This window comes from Ranitomeya imitator, chromosome 6 (assembly GCF_032444005.1).
Source record: "Ranitomeya imitator isolate aRanImi1 chromosome 6, aRanImi1.pri, whole genome shotgun sequence".
Classification (NCBI taxonomy): domain Eukaryota; kingdom Metazoa; phylum Chordata; class Amphibia; order Anura; family Dendrobatidae; genus Ranitomeya; species Ranitomeya imitator.
The window spans coordinates 267,751,391-267,775,690 of NC_091287.1; the positions used below are offsets into that span (position 1 = coordinate 267,751,391).

General features: G+C 40.4%; 1 protein-coding gene across 1 annotated transcript in view; it reads right to left on the bottom strand.

Moving 5' to 3' along the window:
* Positions 1 to 2,442: 2,442 nt before the first annotated feature.
* CDH12 (cadherin 12) overlaps positions 2,443 to 24,300 on the bottom strand; it is a 1,535,982-nt gene continuing 1,514,124 nt past the window's right edge. The window contains exons 14-15 of the mRNA XM_069730603.1: positions 8,536 to 8,787; positions 2,443 to 3,178 (exon numbers count right to left, since the gene is read on the bottom strand). Coding sequence (XP_069586704.1) covers positions 2,682 to 3,178; positions 8,536 to 8,787 — 749 coding nt within the window. The 3' untranslated portion in view covers positions 2,443 to 2,681. The remainder of the gene's footprint in view (positions 3,179 to 8,535; positions 8,788 to 24,300) is intronic.

Sequence of the window (24,300 nt, forward strand, 5' to 3'; positions counted from 1 at the left end):
CAGGGAGAATTTAGATACCAAATTTAAAAAAAAAACACTAGGCTTTCTATAGACCCACTATTTAAGTGAGATGGCACACTCAGGACTGGCAGACAAGCAGAAAGGCCAATATTAATCTCCCACGTTTTTTTTTTTTTTCAGGGAGAATTTAGATACCAAATTTAAAAAAAAAAACACTAGGCTTTCTATGGCCCACTATTTAAGAGAGATGGCACACTCAGGACTAGCACACAAGCAGAAAGGCCAATATTAATCTCCCACGTTTTTTTTATTTTTTCTGGGAGAATTTAGATACCAAATTAAAAAAAAAAACACTAGGCTTACTATGGCCCACTATTTAAGAGAGATGGCACACTCAGGACTGGCACACAAGCAGAAAGGCCAATATTAATCTCCCACGTTTTTTTTTTTTTTCAGGGAGAATTTAGATACCAAATGTAAAAAAAAACACTAGGCTTTCTATGGCCCATTATTTAAGAGAGATGGCACACTCAGGACTAGCACACAAGCAGAAAGGCCAATATTAATCTCCCACTGGTTTATTTTTCCAGGGAGAATTTAGATACCAAATTTAAAAGAAAAAAAAGGGCTTTCTATGGCCCACTATTTAAGAGAGATGGCACACTCAGGACTGGCACACAATCAGAAAGGCCAATATTAATCTCCCACGTTTTTTTTTCAGGGAGAATTTAGATACCAAATTAAAAAAAAAACACTAGGCTTTCTATGGCCCACTATTTAAGCGAGATGGCACACTCAGGACTGGCACACAAGCAGAAAGGCCAATATTAATCTCCCACGTTTTTTTTTATTTTTTTCAGGGAGAATTTAGATACCAAATGTAAATAAAATAAAAAAATAGGCTTTTTATGGCCCACTATTTAAGAGAGATGGTACACTCAGGACTGGCAGACAAGCAGAAAGGCCAATATTAATCTTCCACTGTTTTTTTTTCAGGGAGAATTTAGATACCAAATTTAAAAAAAAATAAAAATAGGCTTTCTATGGCCCACTATCTAAGAGAGATGGCACACACAGGACTGGAACTCTAGCAGAAATGCCAATCTTAATCTCCCACAACTTATTTTTTTAGGGAGAATTAAAAAAAAAAAAAAAAAAAAAGGGACTGTCCTACAATTACTATCTCCCTGCAGTAATCTCAGCCAGGTATGACAGGCAGCAATAAGAAGGAGTGGACTGCTGCACAAATTAAATCAAAAGTGTGGACAAACAAAAAAGATAGCTGTGCAGAAAGGAAGGAACAACAGGATTTGTGCTTTGAAAAAAGCAGTTGGTTTGCACAGCGGCGTACACACAGCAATGCAGCTATCAGGGAGCCTTCTAGGGCAGCCCAATGAGCTACAGCACCGAGGAAAAAAAATGTAGCTTCCACTGTCCCTGCAAACAAAAGGTGGTGTTGGACAGTGGAAATCGCTACAGCACAAGCGGTTTGGTGGTTAATGGACCCTGCCTAACGCTATCCCTGCTTCTGACGAAGCGGCAGCAACCTCTCCCTATGCTCAGATCAGCAGCAGTAAGATGGTGGTCGGCGGGAACGCCTCTTTATAGCCCCTGTGATTCCGCAGACAGCAAGCCAATCACAGCAATGCCCTTCTCTAAGATGGTGGGGGCCAGGACCTATGTCATCACGCTGCCCACACTCTGCGTCCACCTTCATTGGCTGAGAAATGGCGCTTTTAGCTTCATTGAAACGCGACTTTGGCGCGAAAGTCGCGTACCGCATGTCCGACCCCACACAGGGGTCGGGTCGGGTTTCGTGAAACCCGACTGTGCCAAAAGTCGGCGACTTTTGAAAATGAACGATCCGTTTCACTCAACCCTAGTGCTCGTCCATTTTTGTTGTTTGCGTTTGTATTTTGTAGGATCAGATTAGACCTTTTTCCTGGTTTATAGATTGTTCTTCCATGGACAACTTTTGCATACCCACAAGATCAGCTGTTGAACTGTTTTTTCTATAGCCAGTCAAGCAAGTTCTTATATTTACACATTTTTGATGTTCCAAAATATTAACCTCAAGAATTGTCTGTTTACTTATTTTCTAATACATCTCACTTCTTCTCATGTGTCATTGTCATTAGTATCCCACATAACATTTTAATGTCATGGCTAATATTAAGTGCCCATCACATTGTCATATTATGGCACTATACAACTATCAAATTGTTCCTAGCTATACGATGGCACTAGTATACCCTCATGTGAGGCAAATTTGAAGTGCACATATACCAAAGCAATAAAAATGGCATACTCCTTTAAATGCCATCTTCTGAATCTATTAGAAAGTAATCAATAAAAATTACCCTACAAGAAGCACTAATAAGCACAATAGTACAAAGTTTATAAAGCATATCCACAGGGAGTTTTTGTACTAGTGCATGTGACCCAATGATGCATTTGTCAATAAAAAAATTCCACAAAAATGCCAGTAACAGAAATGTATTCTTTGTATCATCATAAAATTGTAGATGTCACACCTGAGTTTTTTTAGTTTAATGAAAAATAGGAAAAACATTTTTGCTTTAAAATTTCATTACAGAATCAATCTTTCAGCAGTGAAGCAAACAAAAACTGACAGTATGATAAATATTGTAGCATTTTAATATAAAATTCTTTTTACATAGTCTAGATAAAGCTTTTGGACTGCTTGTCATTTTTGTAAGTTAAGTGATTTTGTCTTTGTTGAAATTTTCTTCTCCAAACATTTCTGCCAAGCTTTTAAACTGAGGACCCCAGTCACTTAAGAAATCATAATCCTGATCTATTTCCATAGTAGTTGACTCTATGGAGCTCAATGATTCAGCTACAGACCCGCAGCCTTCATAGGCATATGTTGCTAGTGAGTCATATGGTGGAGCATTCGGATCAACATCATGCTCTTGCAACCTTTCATTGATGAAATCTCTGATGTCACTATTGTATTCCGCTGGTGGTTTAAGACGAGGTAAACCTAGAGGTTCAGGCTTTATGTCTCTTCGTCCCTTATTGTCCTCAATGACCTTTGGATTTCTTAGGGCACCAATATCAAAGGCCTGAGTGTCTTCTTCTCCACCTCCTTCATCATCGTAATGGATTACATTATCTCTTATATCTTCTTTTGATGTCATTAAAGCATCTTTCTTTTTCTGCCTTCTTAATGCTACGTAAAGTACCACAATAACTAAAGAAAAAAAATGAAAAGTTGTTATTTCATCAAGTAATAGTGATGTAAGTTTGACAACATGTATTTGGACAAACCGAGGAAGCTAAATTTATTTTACTCACTTACTGTATATAGTGCCAATAATTCCACAGCATTTTACAGACATAATAACTGTTCCCATTTGGGCTCACATCCTAGATTCCCTTTCAGTATGTCTTTGGAGTGTGGGAGTAAACCCATGCAAACACAAGATGAACAAACTTCTTGTATATGGAAAAAAATAACACGGCACTCTGGAATAATGCTGCTGGTGGTGCTCAAGTCGGGAGTCCATCCCATAACATTAGGCAAAAAAATGACTTGGCACTCAGAATTTGAAAAAAATGATTCCTTCTTTATTGTACATCCAGACCAAATAAGTTAAATTAAACTTTTTCAGTCAATCATAGGCCCTTCATTAGAATATCCTTATTGGAGAAAACTGGAAAAGAAACACTTTGTTATAATGTGAGAGGGCTCTGGAGAAAGCCTTCCTGCAGAGTCCTCTCACTCACCGGTGGTATCGCCACATAACGGACCTGGGTAATAAGCATCATCTCCCTTGCAAGTTTCCTGCCAAGTACTGGAGTGCTGCTTATCTCTTACCATGTCACAGCCCCACAGGGTCACATTAGCTTTCCCCCACCTGGGCATTCCTACTGAAGGGCGGGCTTGCCATATATTTTACCAACGCACTCAGCGCCATTCCTGTCTCAAGTCCTTTGCATATTCAAGTAGCGCTGTTCCTCTCCTGTTATGTGAATAGCCCCACCAGGTCTAGTTGGCATTACCATAATTAGACTGCATACAGCCACCTTTATTCCCATAATTTCATATGACATCCAGCACAAAACTGTTAACTGTGGATTCACTTTCTTCAACCGGGATATTATAACAAAGTGTTTCTTTTCCAGTTTTCTCCAATAAGGATATTCTGTTGAAGGTCCTATGATGGACCAAAAATGGTTAATTTAATTTATTTGGTCTGGATGTACAATAAAGAAGGAATCATTTTTTTTTCAAATACTGAGTGGCAAGTAATTTTTTTGCCAAACGTCTTGTATATGTTGTCCTTGGTGAGATTTAAACTCAAGACCCCAGCTTTACAAGGCTACATTCCTATCTTCTGAGGCACTTTGGTCAGTGGCTATACAATAAACTGATTATTAAGCAATTAACAAACAAATAAGGCTCAGGGTATGCTCCCATAGACAGATATAAATGTTGATTTCAACCAATTGCAATGCAATGTTTAATTAAAAATGTGCGAAACTACTGATATAGAGTATAATATGGTGCATCTCCTGAGCAGTTTAAAAAGCATACTATCAGACCTTTGGCTTACCCATACATCATGGTTAAATAGAAATTCTCGACCTCTGATGTAATGGTACATCATGTCGATCGATCGCGGCACAGGAGCGTGTGAATGGTTGCTGCCAGGAGCTCGACTTACATGATAACAGTATGACTGGTCATGTGACTATGAGTGTATGTATCTATACCAGGATTGGCGTGCACAAATTTTTTATGAGACCTTCTGGTTTGGCTGTCTTGTCACCTGGACGACGAAGAAGTGGACACACAGTGAGGAAACATCGTGATATGCTGATGGTTTATGATAATCAGGATTTGCGATCCATGTGTCTATGGAATGCTATGATGTATATCTAATGTTACTATTTGCAACATATGCTGTATGTTGTGTATTTACAAAATTTTACATGCTCCCAATGGTGTTTTTCTAACTATCAGCATTATTTAAACCTACTGTTTGCACTATGCTTGAAACAGATTTGTATCTGGTTGAAGCATTACATTGTTTTTGGCAGAATAAAAGAAGATTTATTTGCTTCACCTGAGCTTGGATGCGGCCTTTCTCTTATTTTAAAGCATTTTTTCCAAGAGAGCTCTTTGTAGTTTTGGACATTGCGTCTTTCTGTGGGTATGATGTGTGTCCTATATACTGTAAGTGTTGCTGGCCAATTTCTACTTGTTAGCTGAGATCTGGCTGTCACTGCTAGGAGCAGTGCCCACACCCCACCTGGCTGTTCAACCCTCTAAATTCAGCAATTGATATTGATCACAGTATTTGGGAGGCTAGGAGAGGGAGGGGGCTCCCTTTCCTGTCCAATCCATGCCTCTCTGTGACATTATCGCAAGGGCTCATTCATTGTCAAGGCAATTTGAGTTTTTAATAATGACCTCTGTGTCAGCCAACTACGGCAAGTCTGTTAGACCATGTCAGGAGCATGGTCTAAGAAGCTTCTGGCGATGTAGTATTGACAGGTATAATGCATTTCCTAAGCTAAATGCACGAGAATTTCATGATAATAAAATTACTTATTATGTGCTTTAGACACTATTTTGCTTTGTCTGAAAAAATAATTTGAGTTTGCCATAATGACAATGATTTGTTATAAAAGGAGTCAACCTTATATGTGACCAATGTGACAGAAAATTTTCCAAAATTTTGACTCAAATTTTGGTCACACACTAAGCTGATTTTCAGGTCTTGTAAACATTGAGAAAAATGTATTTATAGGTTTTCAACATTTTTGTTTTTAATTTCATGAAGTTGGAAAATATTTTGCATTCTGCATTTAAACAATAATTTTGCAACTTTTTGCTACTTTTTTAATATGCATATGTAAATGACAATTAAGTCAGATTTATGAATTGCAACAGTTTTTTTTAATAATCATACAAAAACCCTCCATAATCTCAGTTTAGTAGAAGGGTGAAATAAAAAATTATATAATGTCTCTAGATATACCAGAAACTATGGCATTTTTAAACATAAACCCAATTTATCAAACATCTTGCAACACTTTGATAAATTTGTTGCAAATAGTGAAAGCATAGCTACAATCAAAATTGACTTTAAAAATTCCCCTTTTGATAACTTCCACCCTTAAAATATACAGATTCATCAAATTTATAAAACTTCATAAATCACTGTGAGGAATATGATCTATTTCTATACTGAGTTTAGAGTTAGTATTAATAAATTTACTTCAATGTCTATTAGAAAATTCGAGTAAGAAATATACTGTTCTACATATTTAGGCCACATTTATAATAAATTAAGGAGCCCTTATGACTAGAAAGTTTGTGAAAGAATCAACATTTTCCATATTTTTACATTTTTTATATTTAAACCTGCATCAAATTTTAACATAAGTCATAATAGCAGATAAAGAGAATAAAATAAAACAAATGAGTAAAAAATATTACTCTGTTAATTTTTTCAAATAGGAAATGATCTAATATTACATGTCTGTAGGTGGAAAATGTATGTGAACCTTTATAATGAGTGCATAATTTAAAGGTGAAATTATAGTCTAGTGTTTTTAATCAACGTGATGACAATCAGTTACGAGCGGACAATCTGTTTTGTCTTACGAACACGGATTTATTACATTTTTCTATTTTCTATTCTACACATTTGATCAAGTGTAACATGGCACACTGGCAGTCTTAACTTAACATTATATTACTGATATTATAATTTCTCTTACAAGAGTGCACTAAAGTTGGTCAGGCAGAGATGTTTGTGTTACACTTAGCAGAGACGAGTTATGGCTGGAAGAAGTCATAGCTTTCTGAGCTGGTTCAAGAAGAAAGAAAATTAATGACTTTATTTGGAAACATCATTGACATCATCGCTGATAGCTTCAACTACACAGTCAATGTTTGGAGGTAGTACAGTATTAGTTTTAGTACTGTGATTTTTGCTAATATTCTGTATATTTGTAAAATTCAGTCACGATATGATAGTGACAAGATGTCTGTAATTGTCTTGGTTTACTATGTGTCCCTTGTACATGGGATTATTGGTATAATGGTCTTGGTATATTGGTATGTGAGTTTTGTTCAGTAAAAAGATCATGGTTATATTCAGACTTTTTATGGTGGTAAAATTTGGAGATGGCGTTGTTGAATTTGTTTCTTTTAAGTGGCATTATTGATATATTGCTCTTTGTGTATTGAGATCTATTCAGTAATAGTAAGGTGATAATATTTGTCATACGTTACCTGTATGACTGCACCATTTAGGCATATTAGTTCGAAAATTATCTTATTGTAATTGTTTTTACCACATTTCAATGAAAAATAATATTTTTATTGGGGACTAAGAAAAACTCTATACTTCTGGGCCCATGCAATGGAGTAACATACTAGTGTATTTGTGGAGCTGGAAGGGAGAGGGATGTCTCAGGTCCAAATCCTGCCCTGTGGCCTCTAAGGCTGGGTTCACACTGCGTTGTGTGAACCCGTTTAATGGACTATGTTACACCGCGGCATAACGCGGTGTAACGTAGTCCGTTAACGCCGCCATTACTGGCAATGGCGAACGCATCGCTAGCGCACGCCCACAATGGGTGTGCGCTAGCAATGTGCCGCCATTGAGTGACAGACCCGAGACGCGGGCTGCAGTACACTAGTAGCGCACTGCTAGCACAGATGGAGCTAGCAGATGCTCCATCTGTGCTAGCGCAGTGCCGAAGTTGGCACTTGCGTTAGTGCAGTCAGTTTAATGGATTTGTTGAACGGACTGCACAACGCAAGTGTGAACCTAGCCTGACTCTATTTATGCCATTTGCATAATTTTTCCACTCACAGTCGTATTATATTGGATCATTTTTCACATTTAATAAAAATAACTATTAAATATTTTTACTCAGTTGTTTAATTGAGTCCTCTTTATCTATTTGGAGGACTTGTATGAAAATTTGATATTTTAAGTCAAAATTACACAAAATCTGAAAAATTCTGAATAAATCACAAACTTTCAAGCACCACTACATATAAATAATAGACAGGCGATGACCATAAATATTAGAAGTGTAGACAGAACACTAAAGCCCTGTTGAATTAAGACCAGCATTTCGTATTTCAGTTTTAAAAAGGGGCATGTAAGAATAAGATATGTCAAATGAACTTTGTGCAGTTTATCAATGGCATGCACCTCCCTGAGCCTCACCAGATATGTTCTTCTAGTCAGAGATTGGAAGAACGGCTCTGGTGTAAGAAATATCACCACTTTTCATGAATTTGATGGGCGTGCGGGCAAAGCCATGTCATGTCCAACCCTACCTCCTTCACAGCTCCAATCATTTTAGTAAAGTTTGCTTGAAACTGGCATGAAAAATACAAAAGTTGCACAATTATTGCACAAATCCACATTGAGCAAAAATTTTGCTACTACCGTATTTCAAGTGTCTCAAGTCAGTTTTCCAACTTAAACACTTTCATGTATTGGCCAAACTGCACAAACAGCAAGAAACAAATAAATAAAAATCTACATACACTACAATTTTGAGCAATCTTACCTAAAAGGATAATAATGCACAGCAAAATGGCAATCAAAGCACCAGTGCTTAAACCAACAGGTAGAAAAATAGCTTCCACATTGCAGGAGAGAATAGCCCCTCTTGAGTCACATCTGCAGACTTTAATAGTCAATGTGCTTGTACTGCTTTGGATAGGATAACTACTGTCCTCCACCACCACTGGAAGGAGATAGAACTCTTGATCTCTTCGACTGTACCCTTGTCTCTGTGCTTCAATTCCAGCTGAGTTATCTATAAAAAATAAAAGTATATCTATATTATATGTTATAGCAACTTTGTAATTAATTTAAGAGTTTTCCAGGGTTAGGGTATGGTTGATCTATTCTTACCATTACTATGTGATTGATGAGGGTCATCATTATGAGATGGGCAAGAGTCGACCACATAGCACCCTGACTGGTCATGTCCATTAAAACCCTTAATACCTGACTTAGTGATTTAATGTCAAAGTGATAAAGGGCTTTTTGGAAGGAGTTCTGGATTTCGTCTCTCCATCTCTCAGATATTAATGATATATACTAAGAATGTCATCAATGTCCGAACCCTGGATAATACCTATCAATGCTATTTTATTTTGTGAATTCTGTTAATTTTTTTGCAATGCAATAATATTACAGGGAAAAAGAAGAAAAAACATCAGCTCAGAAGCCAGAAGGGTGCATCATAAACAGAAGGAAGAAACAAAAACGTAGTCAGGTAACGTTTCAAGGTCAGAATACAAGGAGGATAATGGTTCAGAGCAGAAGGGGTTAAGTGGACGGAGGGTCAGAACGAGGTCCAAGGTCAGGCAATGAAAGATCAAACACAAGGAACTCAAGCATACAGAACTTAAGTAGCATGGCAATCACCTGGGACAATGAACACTTGGAGATAGTCAGCACCTCCCAGTCTGAGACTGGATAGTGGAGCTGTCAATCATCACACTGACAGTTCAGCACAAACCTGTATTAGACTGCATGACTGAGCTGTCAATCAAAAAGCACCGACAGCTTCAGCACGCCCCTGTACCAGATTGGATGGCTAAGCTGTCAATAAATGCATCCCAGACACACTGAGAGGTGGAACCGTTACATTTATCTTGAGTAATGCAACAAATACAACTAAATATACAAATAATTAGGATAGATTTCCGACCATCATATTTCTCTTGCTTTGCAATATGTTAGTTTAAATGGTAGTTTAAATGGTACTGTGAAATGATCAGATTTGTTGTGTGTTTCCGTGTGTCTGTGTTTGTGAGTCAGCCTTCTTTTTCTGACAATTGTTCCTGTAGGCTTCTTTATAGGACTTAAAAAACAGAAGGAAAAGACTCTGTACAAAATAATACTAAATAAAAAGTTTCACCAAAAATTATATAAAACACATGCCCCAAAAGTTATTTTATCCTTCCAGCTTAAAACATCTGTAAAGGAGGCCTTATTGTTATGTGAATTTTTTTTTTGATCATAGCATCATAAAGGTCAGTGGAAGAATAAATAAAAATGCACAGTATAGGTATACAATTAAAAAGTTCTTTCTCAGATGCAAAATCAAACCCAATACAGATCAAGCATTGTTGTAAGTTTCTTGTATTATGTTTGTAATGCAGTGCTCCCATAAGAATTGAAATATGCAAATAGCTTCTCCAGAAAGTAAGATAAAAAGAACTTTAGTGCCACCTACAGTAGCATGTAAAAGTTTGGGAACCCCTAATCAAAATTACTGCTATTGTGAACAGATAAGCGAGTTGAAGACAAAAAGATCTCTAAAAGGCCTAAAGTTAAAGATGACACATTTCCTTTTAGAAAAAATTATATATATATATATATATATATGTATATATATATATATATATACAGTGTGGCAAAAAAGTATTTAGTCAGTCAGCAATAGTGCAAGCTCCACCACTTAAAAAGATGAGAGGCGTCTGTAATTTACATCATAGGTAGACCTCAACTATGGGAGACAAACTGAGAAAAAAAATCCAGAAAATCACATTGTCTGTTTTTTAAACATTTTATTTGCATATTATGGTGGAAAATAAGTATTTGGTCAGAAACAAACAATCAAGATTTCTGGCTCTCACAGACCTGTAACTTCTTCTTTAAGAGTCTCCTCTTTCCTCCACTCATTACCTGTAGTAATGGCACCTGTTTAAACTTGTTATCAGTATAAAAAGACACCTGTGCACACCCTCAAACAGTCTGAATCCAAACTCCACTATGGTGAAGACCAAAGTGCTGTCAAAGGACACCAGAAACAAAATTGTAGCCCTGCACCAGGCTGGGAAGACTGAATCTGCAATAGCCAACCAGCTTGGAGTGAAGAAATCAACAGTGGGAGCAATAATTAGAAAATGGAAGACATACAAGACCACTGATAATCTCCCTCGATCTGAGGCTCCACGCAAAATCCCACCCCGTGGGGTCAGAATGATCACAAGAACGGTGAGCAAAAATCCCAGAACCACGCGGGGGGACCTAGTGAATGAACTGCAGAGAGCTGGGACCAATGTAACAAGGCCTACCATAAGTAACACACTACGCCACCATGGTCTCAGATCCTGCAGTGCCAGACGTGTCCCACTGCTTAAGCCAGTACATGTCTGGGCCCATCTGAAGTTTGCTAGAGGGCATTTGGATGATCCAGAGGAGTTTTGGGAGAATGTCCTATGGTCTGATGAAACCAAACTGGAACTGTTTGGTAGAAACACAACTTGTCGTGTTTGGAGGAAAAAGAATACTGACTTGCATCCATCAAACACCATACCTACTGTAAAGCATGGTGGTGGAAACATCATGCTTTGGGGCTGTTTCTCTGCAAAGGGGCCAGGACGACTGATCCGGGTACATGAAAGAATGAATGGGGCCATGTATCGTGAGATTTTGAGTGCAAACCTCCTTCCATCAGCAAGGGCATTGAAGATGAAACGTGGCTGGGTCTTTCAACATGACAATGATCCAAAGCACACCGCCAGGGCAACGAAGGAGTGGCTTCGTAAGAAGCATTTCAAGGTCCTGGAGTGGCCTAGCCAGTCTCCAGATCTCAACCCTATAGAAAACCTTTGGAGGGAGTTGAAAGTCCGTGTTGCCAAGCGAAAAGCCAAAAACCTCACTGCTCTAGAGACCTGCATGGAGGAATGGGCCAACATACCAACAACAGTGTGTGGCAACGTTGTGAAGACTTACAGAAAACGTTTGACCTCTGTCATTGCCAACAAAGGATATATTACAAAGTATTGAGATGAAATTTTGTTTCTGACCAAATACTTATTTTCCACCATAATATGCAAATAAAATGTTAAAAAAACAGACAATGTGATTTTCTGGATTTTTTTTTCTCAGTTTGTCTCCCATAGTTGAGGTCTACCTATGATGTAAATTACAGACGCCTCTCATCTTTTTAAGTGGTGGAACTTGCACTATTGCTGACTGACTAAATACTTTTTTGCCCCACTGTATATAGTATATATACTATATATATATATATATATATATATATATATATATACCGTATATACTCGAGTATAAGCCGACCCGAGTATAAGCCGACCCCCCTAATTTTGCCACAAAAAACTGGGAAAACTTATTGACTCGAGTATAAGCCTAGGGTGGAAATGCAGCATTTACCGGTGAATTTCAAAAATAAAAATAGATCATTATTTCCCCATAGCTGTGCCATATAGTGCTCTGCACCGTTCATATTTCCCCATAGCTGTGCCCCATATAGTGCTCTGCACCGTTCATTTTGTCCCATAGCTGTGCCCCATATAGTGCTCTGCACCGTTCATTTTGTCCCATAGCTGTGCCCCATACTGTGCTCGGCACCGTTCATTATTGCCCCATATCTGTGCCCCATATACAATGCTCTGCACCGTTCATTTTGTCCCATAGCTGTGCCCCATACTGTGCTCGGCACTGTTCATTTTGTCCCATAGCTGTGCCCCATACTGTGCTCAGCACCGTTCATTATTGCCCCATATCTGTGCCCCATATACAGTGCTCTGCACCGTTCATTGTGCCCCATACAGTGCTCTGCACCATTCATTGTGCCCCATACAGTGCTCTGCACCGTTCATTGTGCCCCATACAGTGCTCTGCACCGTTCATTGTGCCCATACAGTGCTCTGCACCGTTCATTGTGCCCCATACAGTGCTCTGCACCGTTCATTTTGTCCCATAGATGCTCCACATAAATCTGTGCCGCCGCTGCTGCTGCAATAAAAAAAAACAAAAAACATACTCACCTCTCTTGCTTGCAGCTCCCGGCGTCTCGTTCCGGCGTCTCGTCCCGGCGTCTCTGCACTGACTGATCAGGCAGAGGGCGCCGCGCACACTATATGCGTCATCACACCCTCTGACCTGAACAGTCAGAGCGCAGATGCCGGGAAGATGGAGGCGCCGGGAAGATGGAGCGACGCCCGGCGGCTAGAACGCGGACAGGTGAATATTACATACTTACCTGGTCCCAGCCACCCTGACGCTCACTCTGCCTGTCACAGCTGGTCTTCGGTGCCGCAGCCTCTTTCTCTATCAGTGGTCACCGGCACCGCTGATTAGAGAAATGAATACACGGCTCCACCGCTATGGGAGGTGGAGCCGCCTATTCATTTTTCTAATGAGCGGTCCCACGTGACCGCTGAAGAGGGGAAGAACTGCAGCACCGAAGACCGTGGGATGGCAGGGGCAGCGCCAGGATCACTGGGACTAGGTAAGTATGCCTCAGCGCCCTCACCCCTCACCCGCCGACCCTGCCACCCACCTTGACTCGAGTATAAGCCGAGAGGGGCACTTTCAGCCCAAAAATTTGGGCTGAAAATCTCGGCTTATACTCGAGTATATGCGGTATATATATATATATATATATATATACACATATATATATGTATATATATATATATATACATACAGTACAGACCAAAAGTTTGAACACACCCTCTCATTTATAGATTTTTCTGTATTTTCATGACTATGAAAATTGTACATTCACACTAAAGGCATCAAAACTATGAAATAACACATGTGGAATTATATACTTAACAAAAAAGTGTGAAACAACTGAAATTATGTCTTATATTCTAGGTTCTTCAAAGTAGCCACCTTTTGCTTTGATGACTGCTTTACATACTCTTGGCATTCTTTTGATGAGCTTCAAGAGGTAGTCACCAGGAATGGTTTTCACTTCACAGGTGTGCCCTGTCAGGTTTAATCTCAAGACACAAGGTTAGAGTACGTACCGACCACTTGCGCTCGACACCGCAACTGGGGTGTCAAAGTAACAGAAAATAACTTAAAGCACAAGAGTGCGTGCTATGCCGCTTTGGCGGATGCCACTAACCACCCAGACTTGGGGTAGGAAAGCGCTCTATAAGCGCACAGAGCGCACTGGCGGATACAGCAATAGACAATGTAAAGTGTGTCTTTATGTTGACAGCTTAGTCGGGCGCCAGGCAGCAAGCATCCACCTTTTGCGAACAGTCATACACAAAGGAGGGGATTTTAACCCCTCTGTGACCTTAGACGTACTATCCCGTCGAGGTGCCCTGGGCTTATCTGACCCTGGACGGGATAGAACGTCATAGCCGATCGGCCGCGCTCACGGGGGGAGCGCGGCCGATCGCGGCCGGGTGTCAGCTGCTTATCGCAGCTGACATCCGGCACTATGTGCCAGGAGCGGTCACGAACCGCCCCCGGCACATTAACCCCTGGCACACCGCGATCAAAGATGATCGCGATGTGCCGGCGGTGCAGGGAAGCACCGCGCAGGGAGGGGGCTCCCTGCGGGCTTCCCTGAGACCCCCGGAGCAACGCGATGTGATCGCGTTGCTGCGAGGGTCTCACCTCCCTCCCTGCTTCATCCAGCCCCGGATCCAAGATGGCCGCGCATCCGGGTCCTGCAGGGAGGGAGGTGGCTTCACAGGGCCTGCTTAGAGCAGGCACTGTGAAGGCTGCAGCGCTGCATGTCAGATCAGTGATCTGACAGAGTGCTGTGCAAACTGTCAGATCACTGATCTGTGATTTCCCCCCCGGGACAAAGTAAAAAAGTAAAAAAAAAAATTTCCAAATGTGTAAAAAAAAATAACAAAAAATATTCCAAAATAATGAAAAAAAAAAAAAATATTATTCCCATAAATACATTTCTTCATCTAAATAAAAAAAAAACAATAAAAGTACACATATTTAGTATCGCCGCGTCCGTAACGACCCGACCTATAAAACTGTCCCACTAGTTATCCCCTTCAGTAAACACCGTAAGAAAAAAAAAAAAAACGAGGCAAAAAACGACGCTTTATTATCATACCGCCGAACAAAAAGTGGAATAACACGCGATCAAAAGGACAGATATAAATAACCATGGTACCGCTGAAAGCGTCATATTGTCCCGCAAAAAACGAGCTGCCATACAGCATTATCAGCAAAAAAATAAAAAAGTTATAGTCCTGAGAATAAAGCGATGCAAAAATAATTATTTTTTCTGTAAAATGGTTTTTATCGTATAAAAGCGCCAAACCATAAAAAAATGATATAAATGAGGTTTTGCTGTAATCATACTGACCCGAAGAATAAAACTGATTTATCAATTTTACCAAACGCGGAACGGTATAAACGCCTCCCCCAATAGAAATTCATGAATAGCTGGTTTTTGGTCATTCTTCCTCACAAAAATCGGAATAAAAAGCGATCAAAAAATGTCACGTGCCCGAAAATGTTTTCAATAAAAATGTCAACTCGTCCCACAAAAACCAAGACCTCACATGACTCTGTGGACCAAAATATGGAAAAATTATAGCTCTCAAAATGTGGTATTGCAAAAAATATTTTTTGCAATAAAAAGGGTCTTTCAGTGTGTGACGGCTGCCAATCATAAAAATCCGCTAAAAAACTCGCTATAAAAGTAAATCAAACCCCCCTTCATCACCCCCTTAGTTAGGGAAAAATAAAAAAAAAATGTATTTATTTCCATTTTCCCATTAGGGCTAGAGTTAGTGCTAGGGTTAGGGCTAGGGCTAGGGCTAGGGTTAGGGCTAGGGTTAGGGTTAGGGTTAGGGCTAGGGTTAGGGTTAGGGCTAGGGTTAGGGTTAGGGTTAGGGCTAGGGTTAGGGCTAGGAATAGGGCTAGGGTTAGGGCTAGGGTTAGGGCTAGGGTTAGGGTTAGGGTTGGGGCTACAGTTAGGGTTGGGGCTAAAGTTAGGGTTAGGGTTTAGATTACATTTACAGTTGGGAATAGGGTTGGGATTAGGGTTAGGGGTGTGTCAGGGTTAGAGGTGTGGTTAGGGTTACCGTTGGAATTAGGGTTAGGGGTGTGTTTAGATTAGGGTTTCAGTTATAATTGGGGGGTTCCACTGTTTCGGCACATCAGGGTCTCTCCAAACACGACATGGCGTCAGATCTTAATTCCAGCCAATTCTGCGTTGAAAAAGTAAAACAGTGCTCCTTCCCTTCCGAGCTCTCCTGTGTGCCCAAACAGGGGTTTACCCTCACATATGGGGTATCAGCGTACTCAGGACAAATTGGACAACAACTTTTGTGGACCAATTTCTCCTGTTACCCTTGGGAAAATACAAAACTGGGGGCTAAAAAATAATTTTTGTGGGAAAACAAAAAGATTTTTTATTTTCACGGCTCTGCGTTATAAACTGTAGTGAAACACTTGGGGGTTCAAAGTTCTCACAACACATCTAGATAAGTTCATTGAGGGGTCTAGTTTCCAATATGGGGTCACTTGTGGGGGGTTTCTACTGTTTAGGTACATTAGGGGCTCTGCAAACGCAATGTGACGCCTGCAGACCAATCCATCTAAGTCTGCATTCCAAATGATGCTCCTTCCCTTCCGAGCCCTCCCATGCGCCCAAATGGTGGTTCCCCCCCACATATCGGGTATCAGCGTACTCAGGACAAATTGGACAACAACATTTAGGGTCCAATTTCTCCTGCTAACCTTGGAAAAATACAAAACTGGGGGCTAAAATATAATTTTTGTGGAAAAAAAATATTTTTTATTTGCACGGCTCTGCGTTATAAACTGTAGTGAAATACTTGGGGGTTCAAAGCTCTCACAACACATCAAGATGAGTTCCTTAGGGGGTCTACTTTCCAAAATAGTGTCACTTGTGGGGGGTTTCTACAGTTTAGGTACATTAGGGGCTCTGCAAACGCAATGTGAAGCCTGCAGACCATTCCATCTAAGTCTGCATTCCAAATGGCGCTCCTTCCCTTCCGAGCCCTCCCATGCGCCCAAACGGTGGTTCCCCCCCACATATGGAGTATCAGCGTACTCAGGACAAATTGGACAACAACTTTTGGGGTCCAATTTCTCCTGTTACCCTAGGGAAAATACAAAACTGGGGGCTAAAAAATAATTTTTGTGGGAAAAAAATTTTGTTTTATTTTTATGGCTCTGCATTATAAACTTCTGTGAAGCCCTTGGTGGGTCAAAGTGCTCACCACACATCCAGATAAGTTCCTTAGGGGTCTACTTTCCAAAATGGTGTCACTTGTGGGGGGTTTCAATGTTTAGGCACATCAGTGGCTCTCCAAATGCAACATGGCGTCCCATCTCAATTTCTGTCAATTTTGCATTGAAAAGTCAAACGGCGCTCCTTCCCTTCCGAGCTCTCCCATGTGCCCAAACAGTGGTTTACTGCCACATATGGGGTATCAGCGTACTCAGGACAAATTGGACAACAACTTTTGAGGTCCAATTTCTTCTCTTACCCTTGGAAAAATAAAAAATTGGGGGCAAAAATATAATTTTTGTGAAAAAATATGATTTTTTATTTTTACGGTTCTGCATTATAAACTTCTGTGAAGCACTTGGTGGGTCAAAGTGCTCACCACACATCCAGATAAGTTCCTTAGGGGGTCTACTTTCCAAAATGGTGTCACTTGTGGGGGGTTTCAATGTTTAGGCACATCAGTGGCTCTACAAACGCAACATGACGTCCCATCTCAATTCCTGTCAATTTTGCATTGAAAAGTCAAATGGCGCTCCTTCCCTTCCGAGCTCTCCCATGCACCCAAACAGTGGTTTACTGCCACATATGGGGTATCAGCGTACTCAGGACAAATTGGACAACAACTTTTGGGGTCCATTTTCTCCTGTTACCCTTGGTAAAATAAAACAAATTGGAGCTGAAGTAAATTTTTTGTGTAAAAAAGTTAAATGTTCATTTTTATTTAAACATTCCAAAAATTCCTATTAAACACCTGAAGGGTTAATAAACTTCTTGAATGTGGTTTTGAGCACCTTGAGGGGTGCAGTTTTTAGAATGGTGTCACACTTGGGAATTTTCTATCATATAGACCCCTCAAAATGACTTCAAATGAGACGTGGTCCCTAAAAAAAATGGTGTTGTAAAAATGAGAAATTGCTGGTCAACTTTTAACCCTTATAACTCCCTAACAAAAAAAAAATTTGGTTCCAAAATTATGCTGATGTAAAGGAGACATGTGGGAAATGTTACTTATTAAGTATTTTGTGTGACATATCTCTGTGATTTAATTGCATAAAAATTCAAAGTTTGAAAATTGCGAAATTTTCAAAATTTTTGCCAAATTTCCGTTTTTTTCACAAATAAACGCAGGTACTATCAAAGAAATTTTACCACTATCATGAAGTACAATATGTCTCGAGAAAACAGTGTCAGAATCACCAGGATCCGTTGAAGCGTTTCGGAGTTATAACCTCATAAAGGGACAGTGGTCAGAATTGTAAAAATTGGCCTGGTCATTGACGTGCAAACCACCCTTGGGGGTAAAGGGGTTAAAGAATGACTTGCACTCATCAACACACACACTATTCCAAATGTACACTAAAGCACGGCCGTGCGGCCATGCGAAACCTTTTATAGCTGCAGCAAGAACAGGACCTTCCCAGAAGGACCAATGAGAGTCAGCCACAGAAGAAGAACACCTTCAGGACCTTCCTAAAGGACCAATGGGATTTGCTGCAGAATCTAAGCATGTGACCCTTGATCTCCAATGAAAGATCTTGCCCTGAGAATGCTCAGAAAGGGAAGAGCAGGACTTAGTCACAAAGACATCTGCTCGCTGCTGCCCAGTACTGGCTACAATGGCAGAAGCTGGAAAGGCAGCAGTAACCAGTCATCCAGTATCAGCCTGAGCTAGACGCTGGGACCGATGTCTCCACTGCGGCCGGAGAAGAATGGGAGACCGTAGCGGAGATGGTTCGAGATTCCCCCTGTGCAGAGGCGGGATCTCGACACCTAACACCCCGTGCTTATTTGTTGGTGAGATGTTCTTTTCCTGAAATTCTGTGCCCTTTTTTTTTGTAAATTCTTTATTTATGAATAAACGCAGAAGCCATGACAAATAACACATAGTATAAGCAAATATATTCAAAATCAATAATGAAATCTTCAGGTATTACGTTGTAAGATGGTGTGAAGTGAGAAAAACATGGGGAAAAAAAGGGGGGGAATGAAATCAGGGTAGTTTAGAGGTGGGGATAATGAAGGGAGGGGAAGGGAAAGAGAGAACATGGGGGAAATCCATGGGAGGAAAAATAGAAGGGGGGGTTAAACAAGTAAGACATGAAATGGTACTATACATTAAGTCGTAGCCGATAACAAATAAATTCTGCGAAAATACAACCCGTCATAACGAAAAACATCATGGGCATACATTGAGAAGCGAAAGTGGATTAAGTATACCGGCTTGCTCATAACTCTTTCCAGGGGGCCCAAACTTTTACATACAGTTCATGACTGTTCATTTCCCAAATGGATAATTCTTCGAGCCTAGAGATTTGGTCGACTTTGGAAAACCACTCAGCCTTGGTTGGAGGGGAAACATCTTTCCAACGTAGTGTGATTAAATGTTTGGCGGCACTTATTAGTAGGGGTAAGAGTCGATGCTTCTTAGGTCTGAAATTAGTAGATGGGCAGGAAAGTAGGACTTCAGAAGCCTGTAAATTAGTCTTAATTAAATTTAGTTTCTTAAGGATCCTATTGATCTTCCCCCAAAATTTTGTTAAATTAGGACATTCCCAAAAAATATGGGTGTGGTGGCCCAGGGACCCGTGGCAACGCCAACAGGAGCTGTCGTCTATCAGAACTAGATGAGACAATTTGGCAGGAGTTAAGTGCCACCTGGTCAAAATTTTATAGGACTTTTCTTGAAGTAGTATGCAGCGGGAAAACCCCCGTGCAAAAGCTAGAATTTTAGAAGTTTGCATCTCTGTGAAAATAACCCCCATCTCCAGCTCCCAGGAATGAATAAATGCAGGCTTAGATTGATTGTAGATGGAGATGAGTTGAGCGTAGATACGAGAGACGTTTTTCATTTCGGGGTGAGGGATTTTAGACATTATGTCGAGCCATGACCAAGTAGAGCCGTAGGGAAACTTCTTTTTGAAATTAAGGAGCATATGTCTGAAATGCGGTATTTGTAGAAAGTTTTTAGGCTGCGTCAGGGAGTTTGGGGGCCAGGTTCCTCTATATAAGATTCTGTCGCTATAGAAGTTCTTCAGAGGTTCTTTAGGAAGAGAGGACCATAATCCATATGGGTCTCTATAGCTCGGGTCTAATAGATATGGTATAGAGCAGATTGGGGCAAACATAGAGGGGAAGGAGTCTAAAGGAAGATCTTTGTTTAGCAAACGCCTAACTTTAAGTGTTGTTAGGGACACATCATCCAGTCTGGATTCACTGGGAGGTTTAGCCAGTGACCAGAGACAAGGTATCCCCTTCGGTCCCAACAAAGCTAAGTCAATACTATCATCACTAGCGACGATCTTCAGCCATCTGCATATGTGGACTGTTCGGAAATACAGGGCTGGGTCCGGCAGTCTCAAACCGCCAGTTAAGGTCGAGCGGGAGAGGAATCTATATGTGATTCTAGCTGGTTTCTGTTTCCAGATGAATTTGGCTATTAAAGATTTTAGATTTTTAACGTAAGTTTGTGGGATGTTAATCGGGACCATGTTTAATGTGGATAAGATAATTGGCATAATATATGTCTTGAAAACGTTGATACAATCCAGCCATGACAGTGTGGGCAAATTATATGTTTTCAGCAGACCTTGCACCTTTTTGATTAGTGTGGAATAGTTCACTTGAAAAAGGTGACTAGGGTTCTTTGTGATATATATACCAAGATATTTTATAGAATGCGTAGCCCAAGAGAAGGGACATAGTGAGTATAGCTCGGCGAGATGTGAGTGGGGAAGAGAAATGTTTAAGGCTAAAGATTTAGTAGTATTAATTTTAAAATTAGATAGATGCCCAAATTGCAGTAGGATGTCTAGAATTATTGGGAAGGCTTGAGAAGTGTTGGTGATCAAGAAAAGCAAGTCATCGGCAAAGGCTAAAGTTTTTAACTCTATCGAACCAATTTATAGACCTCCGATCAATGCTTCCTGTCTTATTTTTTTAATTAGTGTTTCTATGACCAGAATAAACAAAGAAGGGGCAGTGGGCATCCCTGTCTCGTACCATTGTGAATAATAAAGCTATTTGACAGGGTGCCATTTATTCGTACCTTAGCCGTAGGTTGCGAGTAAAGGGAGAAAATTGCGCCGATAAATTGTGGTATAAAGCCAAACTTCATTAAAGCTTGTTCCATGAAGCACCAGCTCACCCTGTCGAATGCTTTCTCTGCATCTGTTGAGAGGAGAACCAAGGGAATCCCTCTGTTCTTAGCAAAAGTTATAGACTAAATAATTTTGGTTGAATTATCTTTTCCTTCCCTCCCCTTCAAGAATCCCGCTTGATCTGTGCGGATCAGCTTGGGTAGAAAAGAGCTCAGCCTAATTGCTAGGATTTTAGCCTAGAGCTTAATATCTGAACTAAGAAGGGAAATAGGTCTGTAGTTAGAACAGGCTGAAGGGTCTTTACTTTCTTTAGGGATTACAGAGATAAAGGTCTCCAGGGATTGTCTAGGCAAGGATTGACCTTTTAAAAGTTAATTGAACAGAGATGCTAAATGAGGCAGAAGTTGTTTAATAATTTTTTTATAATAAATAATAGGTAAACCGTCGGGGGCCTGGGGCTTTCCCATTGGGAATCAGTGTTAGCGTGTCCAGTATCTCTTTAGGAGAGATAGGCGCTAATAATGTCTGATGTCCTTCTACCGAGATTTTAGGGAGCTTGAGGGGTGCGAAGAAATCTCTTATTTTGGTGAGAATTTCAGATGGATCTCCCAATTGTGGCGAAATGGGTAAATTGTAGAGGCCTTCATAAAAAGATCAAAACTCTTCTGCAATATCAGTAGTCTTATATTTATACGACTTATCAGTTAATGCGGTTTATAAACTTCCGTTCATTGCGTTTTTTAAGTAATGAAGTCATTAGTTTACTACCTCTATTACCATGTAAGTAGAATTTTTGTTGGCTCCTCATATAAATTTTAGCTGACTGTATATTAAGCAGGTTTTTCAGTGCACCCCTCAAGTCCAACAACTCGTTCTGTATTGTCTTGCTTTGGGATTTTTTATGGATCTTCTCAAGGGTGTTGATTTGTTGTATTATTGAGATTATTTGTTTTGATCTTTCTTTTTTGAAGAATGAGCCTAGAGCTATGAGTTTGACCCTAATAACGGCTTTGTGTGTTTCCCAAATAATGGCGGCTTGAGGTCCTGAATTAGAATTTTCCTGAAAGAAGTAATTAAGGGTATCTGCTAGTTTGGTTATATGGGTATAGGAATCTAACAAATTTTTGTTTAAGGACCAGGTCATTGTCCGTCTGGGTAGGGAAGCAATGCTCACTTCTAGAAAGATGGGAGCATGATCCGACAAAGTCATGTTGTCAATTGTAGCCGATTTAATGAATTGGACGTAAGTCATCGGGGTTAGCAGATAGTCAATGCTGTGGTATGTGTTATGAAGCTTCTAGAAGCAGAAGTACCTGTGCTGTGGAACCAGTAGGGGAAGTAAGATCTAGACATATTTGGGACTCTGTTATGTTTAAAGTGTGTTTCCTGTAGGAAGGCAATGTTTGTCTTTTTGGAGTGTAGAAATCTCAAGATTTGACTTCTTTTATTTGGGGATCGTATGCCTTTAACATTATAGGAGGCCAAAATGATGTTGGCCGGGGAATTACACTTAGCCATGGCTGGATAGGTGAAGTAGCTCGGAATGTTCTAAAAAAATACTGTAACTGTACCAAATCCAATGGAACAAGGGAACATATAACAACTGGGGGAAAGAAAGGGGAACATCAATATACAAACAAACTGCCCATCTGCCACAGAGGCGGGGGCCAGGGAGTCCTCCCATAGCAGATAGGGTGGGTGCCATCTCATGCACGAACAGCGATCTGTCAAATAAAAAGACCAATTAACTAACATCCAAAAGCATTATATAACTGTTACTCAAGATAACCATAACGGTAGAAGACATATGTAGTTTACGTGAATAACAAAGCAATGTTGTGAGGAGTGAAAGGCTCATGGGGGGGCTTCTTATTTCCCGCTTTCCCCTGTCTGGGGGAAGCCCCTCTCTTAACTGAATCCAGTCACCATGATCCCCTCGAAATAGCTCTCAAGGGGGGAAGCGAATATGGATCCATGCCCATGGGAAGCCAAGATGGGATTTCCAGAGCAGTAAGATCAAAAGCCTCCCACACTCCGGAGAGATCGTCAGGGCTTCTGACAATGATCTGCTTCCCGCCTCCGTGTATCGCTAGGCCAAAGGGGAAAAGCCACCTATAAAGGATTTTTTTGGAACGCAGGGAGTCGAGAAATGGTCTCAGGACCCTACGTTTCATCAGAGTGGATGCAGCCAAATCTTGGTAAATCTGTATGGGAGAACCTTCATAGTAGAGTGATTTTTTTATCTCTGGAGGCCGTCATTAAGGCAGCAGTATCTAGATAGTTCAGCAATCCAAAGATAACATCTCTCGATGTGTCTGTGAACCTAAGCTTTGGTCTCAGCGACCTGTGGACCCTTTCGATGATGATTTGATCACATTTTTCCTGCGGTAACAACAAAGCAAAAATCTCTTTAGTAGCCTTCTCAAGTATCTCCTGGGATACACTTTCGGCAAGCCCTTGATTCTAATGTTCATTCTTCGGCTCCGATTCTCCTGGTCCTCAAGCGCTAGACCCGCGTTGTTTAGCTGATGTCTGTGGAATTCCAAGTGGTGTTTCATCGAATTTGATTGATTGACAAAAGTGGATTGAGCATTTTCTAGTGAATCAACTCTGTTTCCTATTTGTGAGAGATCTGCCCTCATGCCAGCAATTTCAGCTTTTAAGGGTTTCATGGCCTGAGATAGGGACTTCTTAGGGAACAATCTGGAAAGCTTTCCTGAGTCAGATTGGGGGAAGTCGCTCTCGGATGCCTCCTCACTGGAATCAGAGTCCTCCACCAGATCCTCAGTGCCAGTATTCGGATTGGAGTTCTTAAGCATAGCTTTGGCTGTTGCTTTATGTTTGAGAAACTTCTCCATCTCTCCCTGTTTTCCTTGGTAGAGGGTTGGAGTTAAACTTTAGAACGTTCTTTACTTGTCTTCACCATTATAATTGCTCAGTTTTAGAGATGTTAGCTTCTAAAATCACCGCTCGTCCATTCGGGTTTAGGTTGTTTTAAACATAACTCGGACAAAAGAGGAGGATTTTTAACCAATCCTTATAATGTGCACGGAGCTAGAACTCAACATGGACATTAGGTGTCACTATTAGATCAGTGAAGACGATTGGTAACTTGTTGAGCCTATTTTGTGTATTATAGAATTTTGCGCCAGTTCTTGGATTGTGCACTTGATGTCGCTATATGTCTGTCTTCTAGGGCACCTTCTCTGTCCCA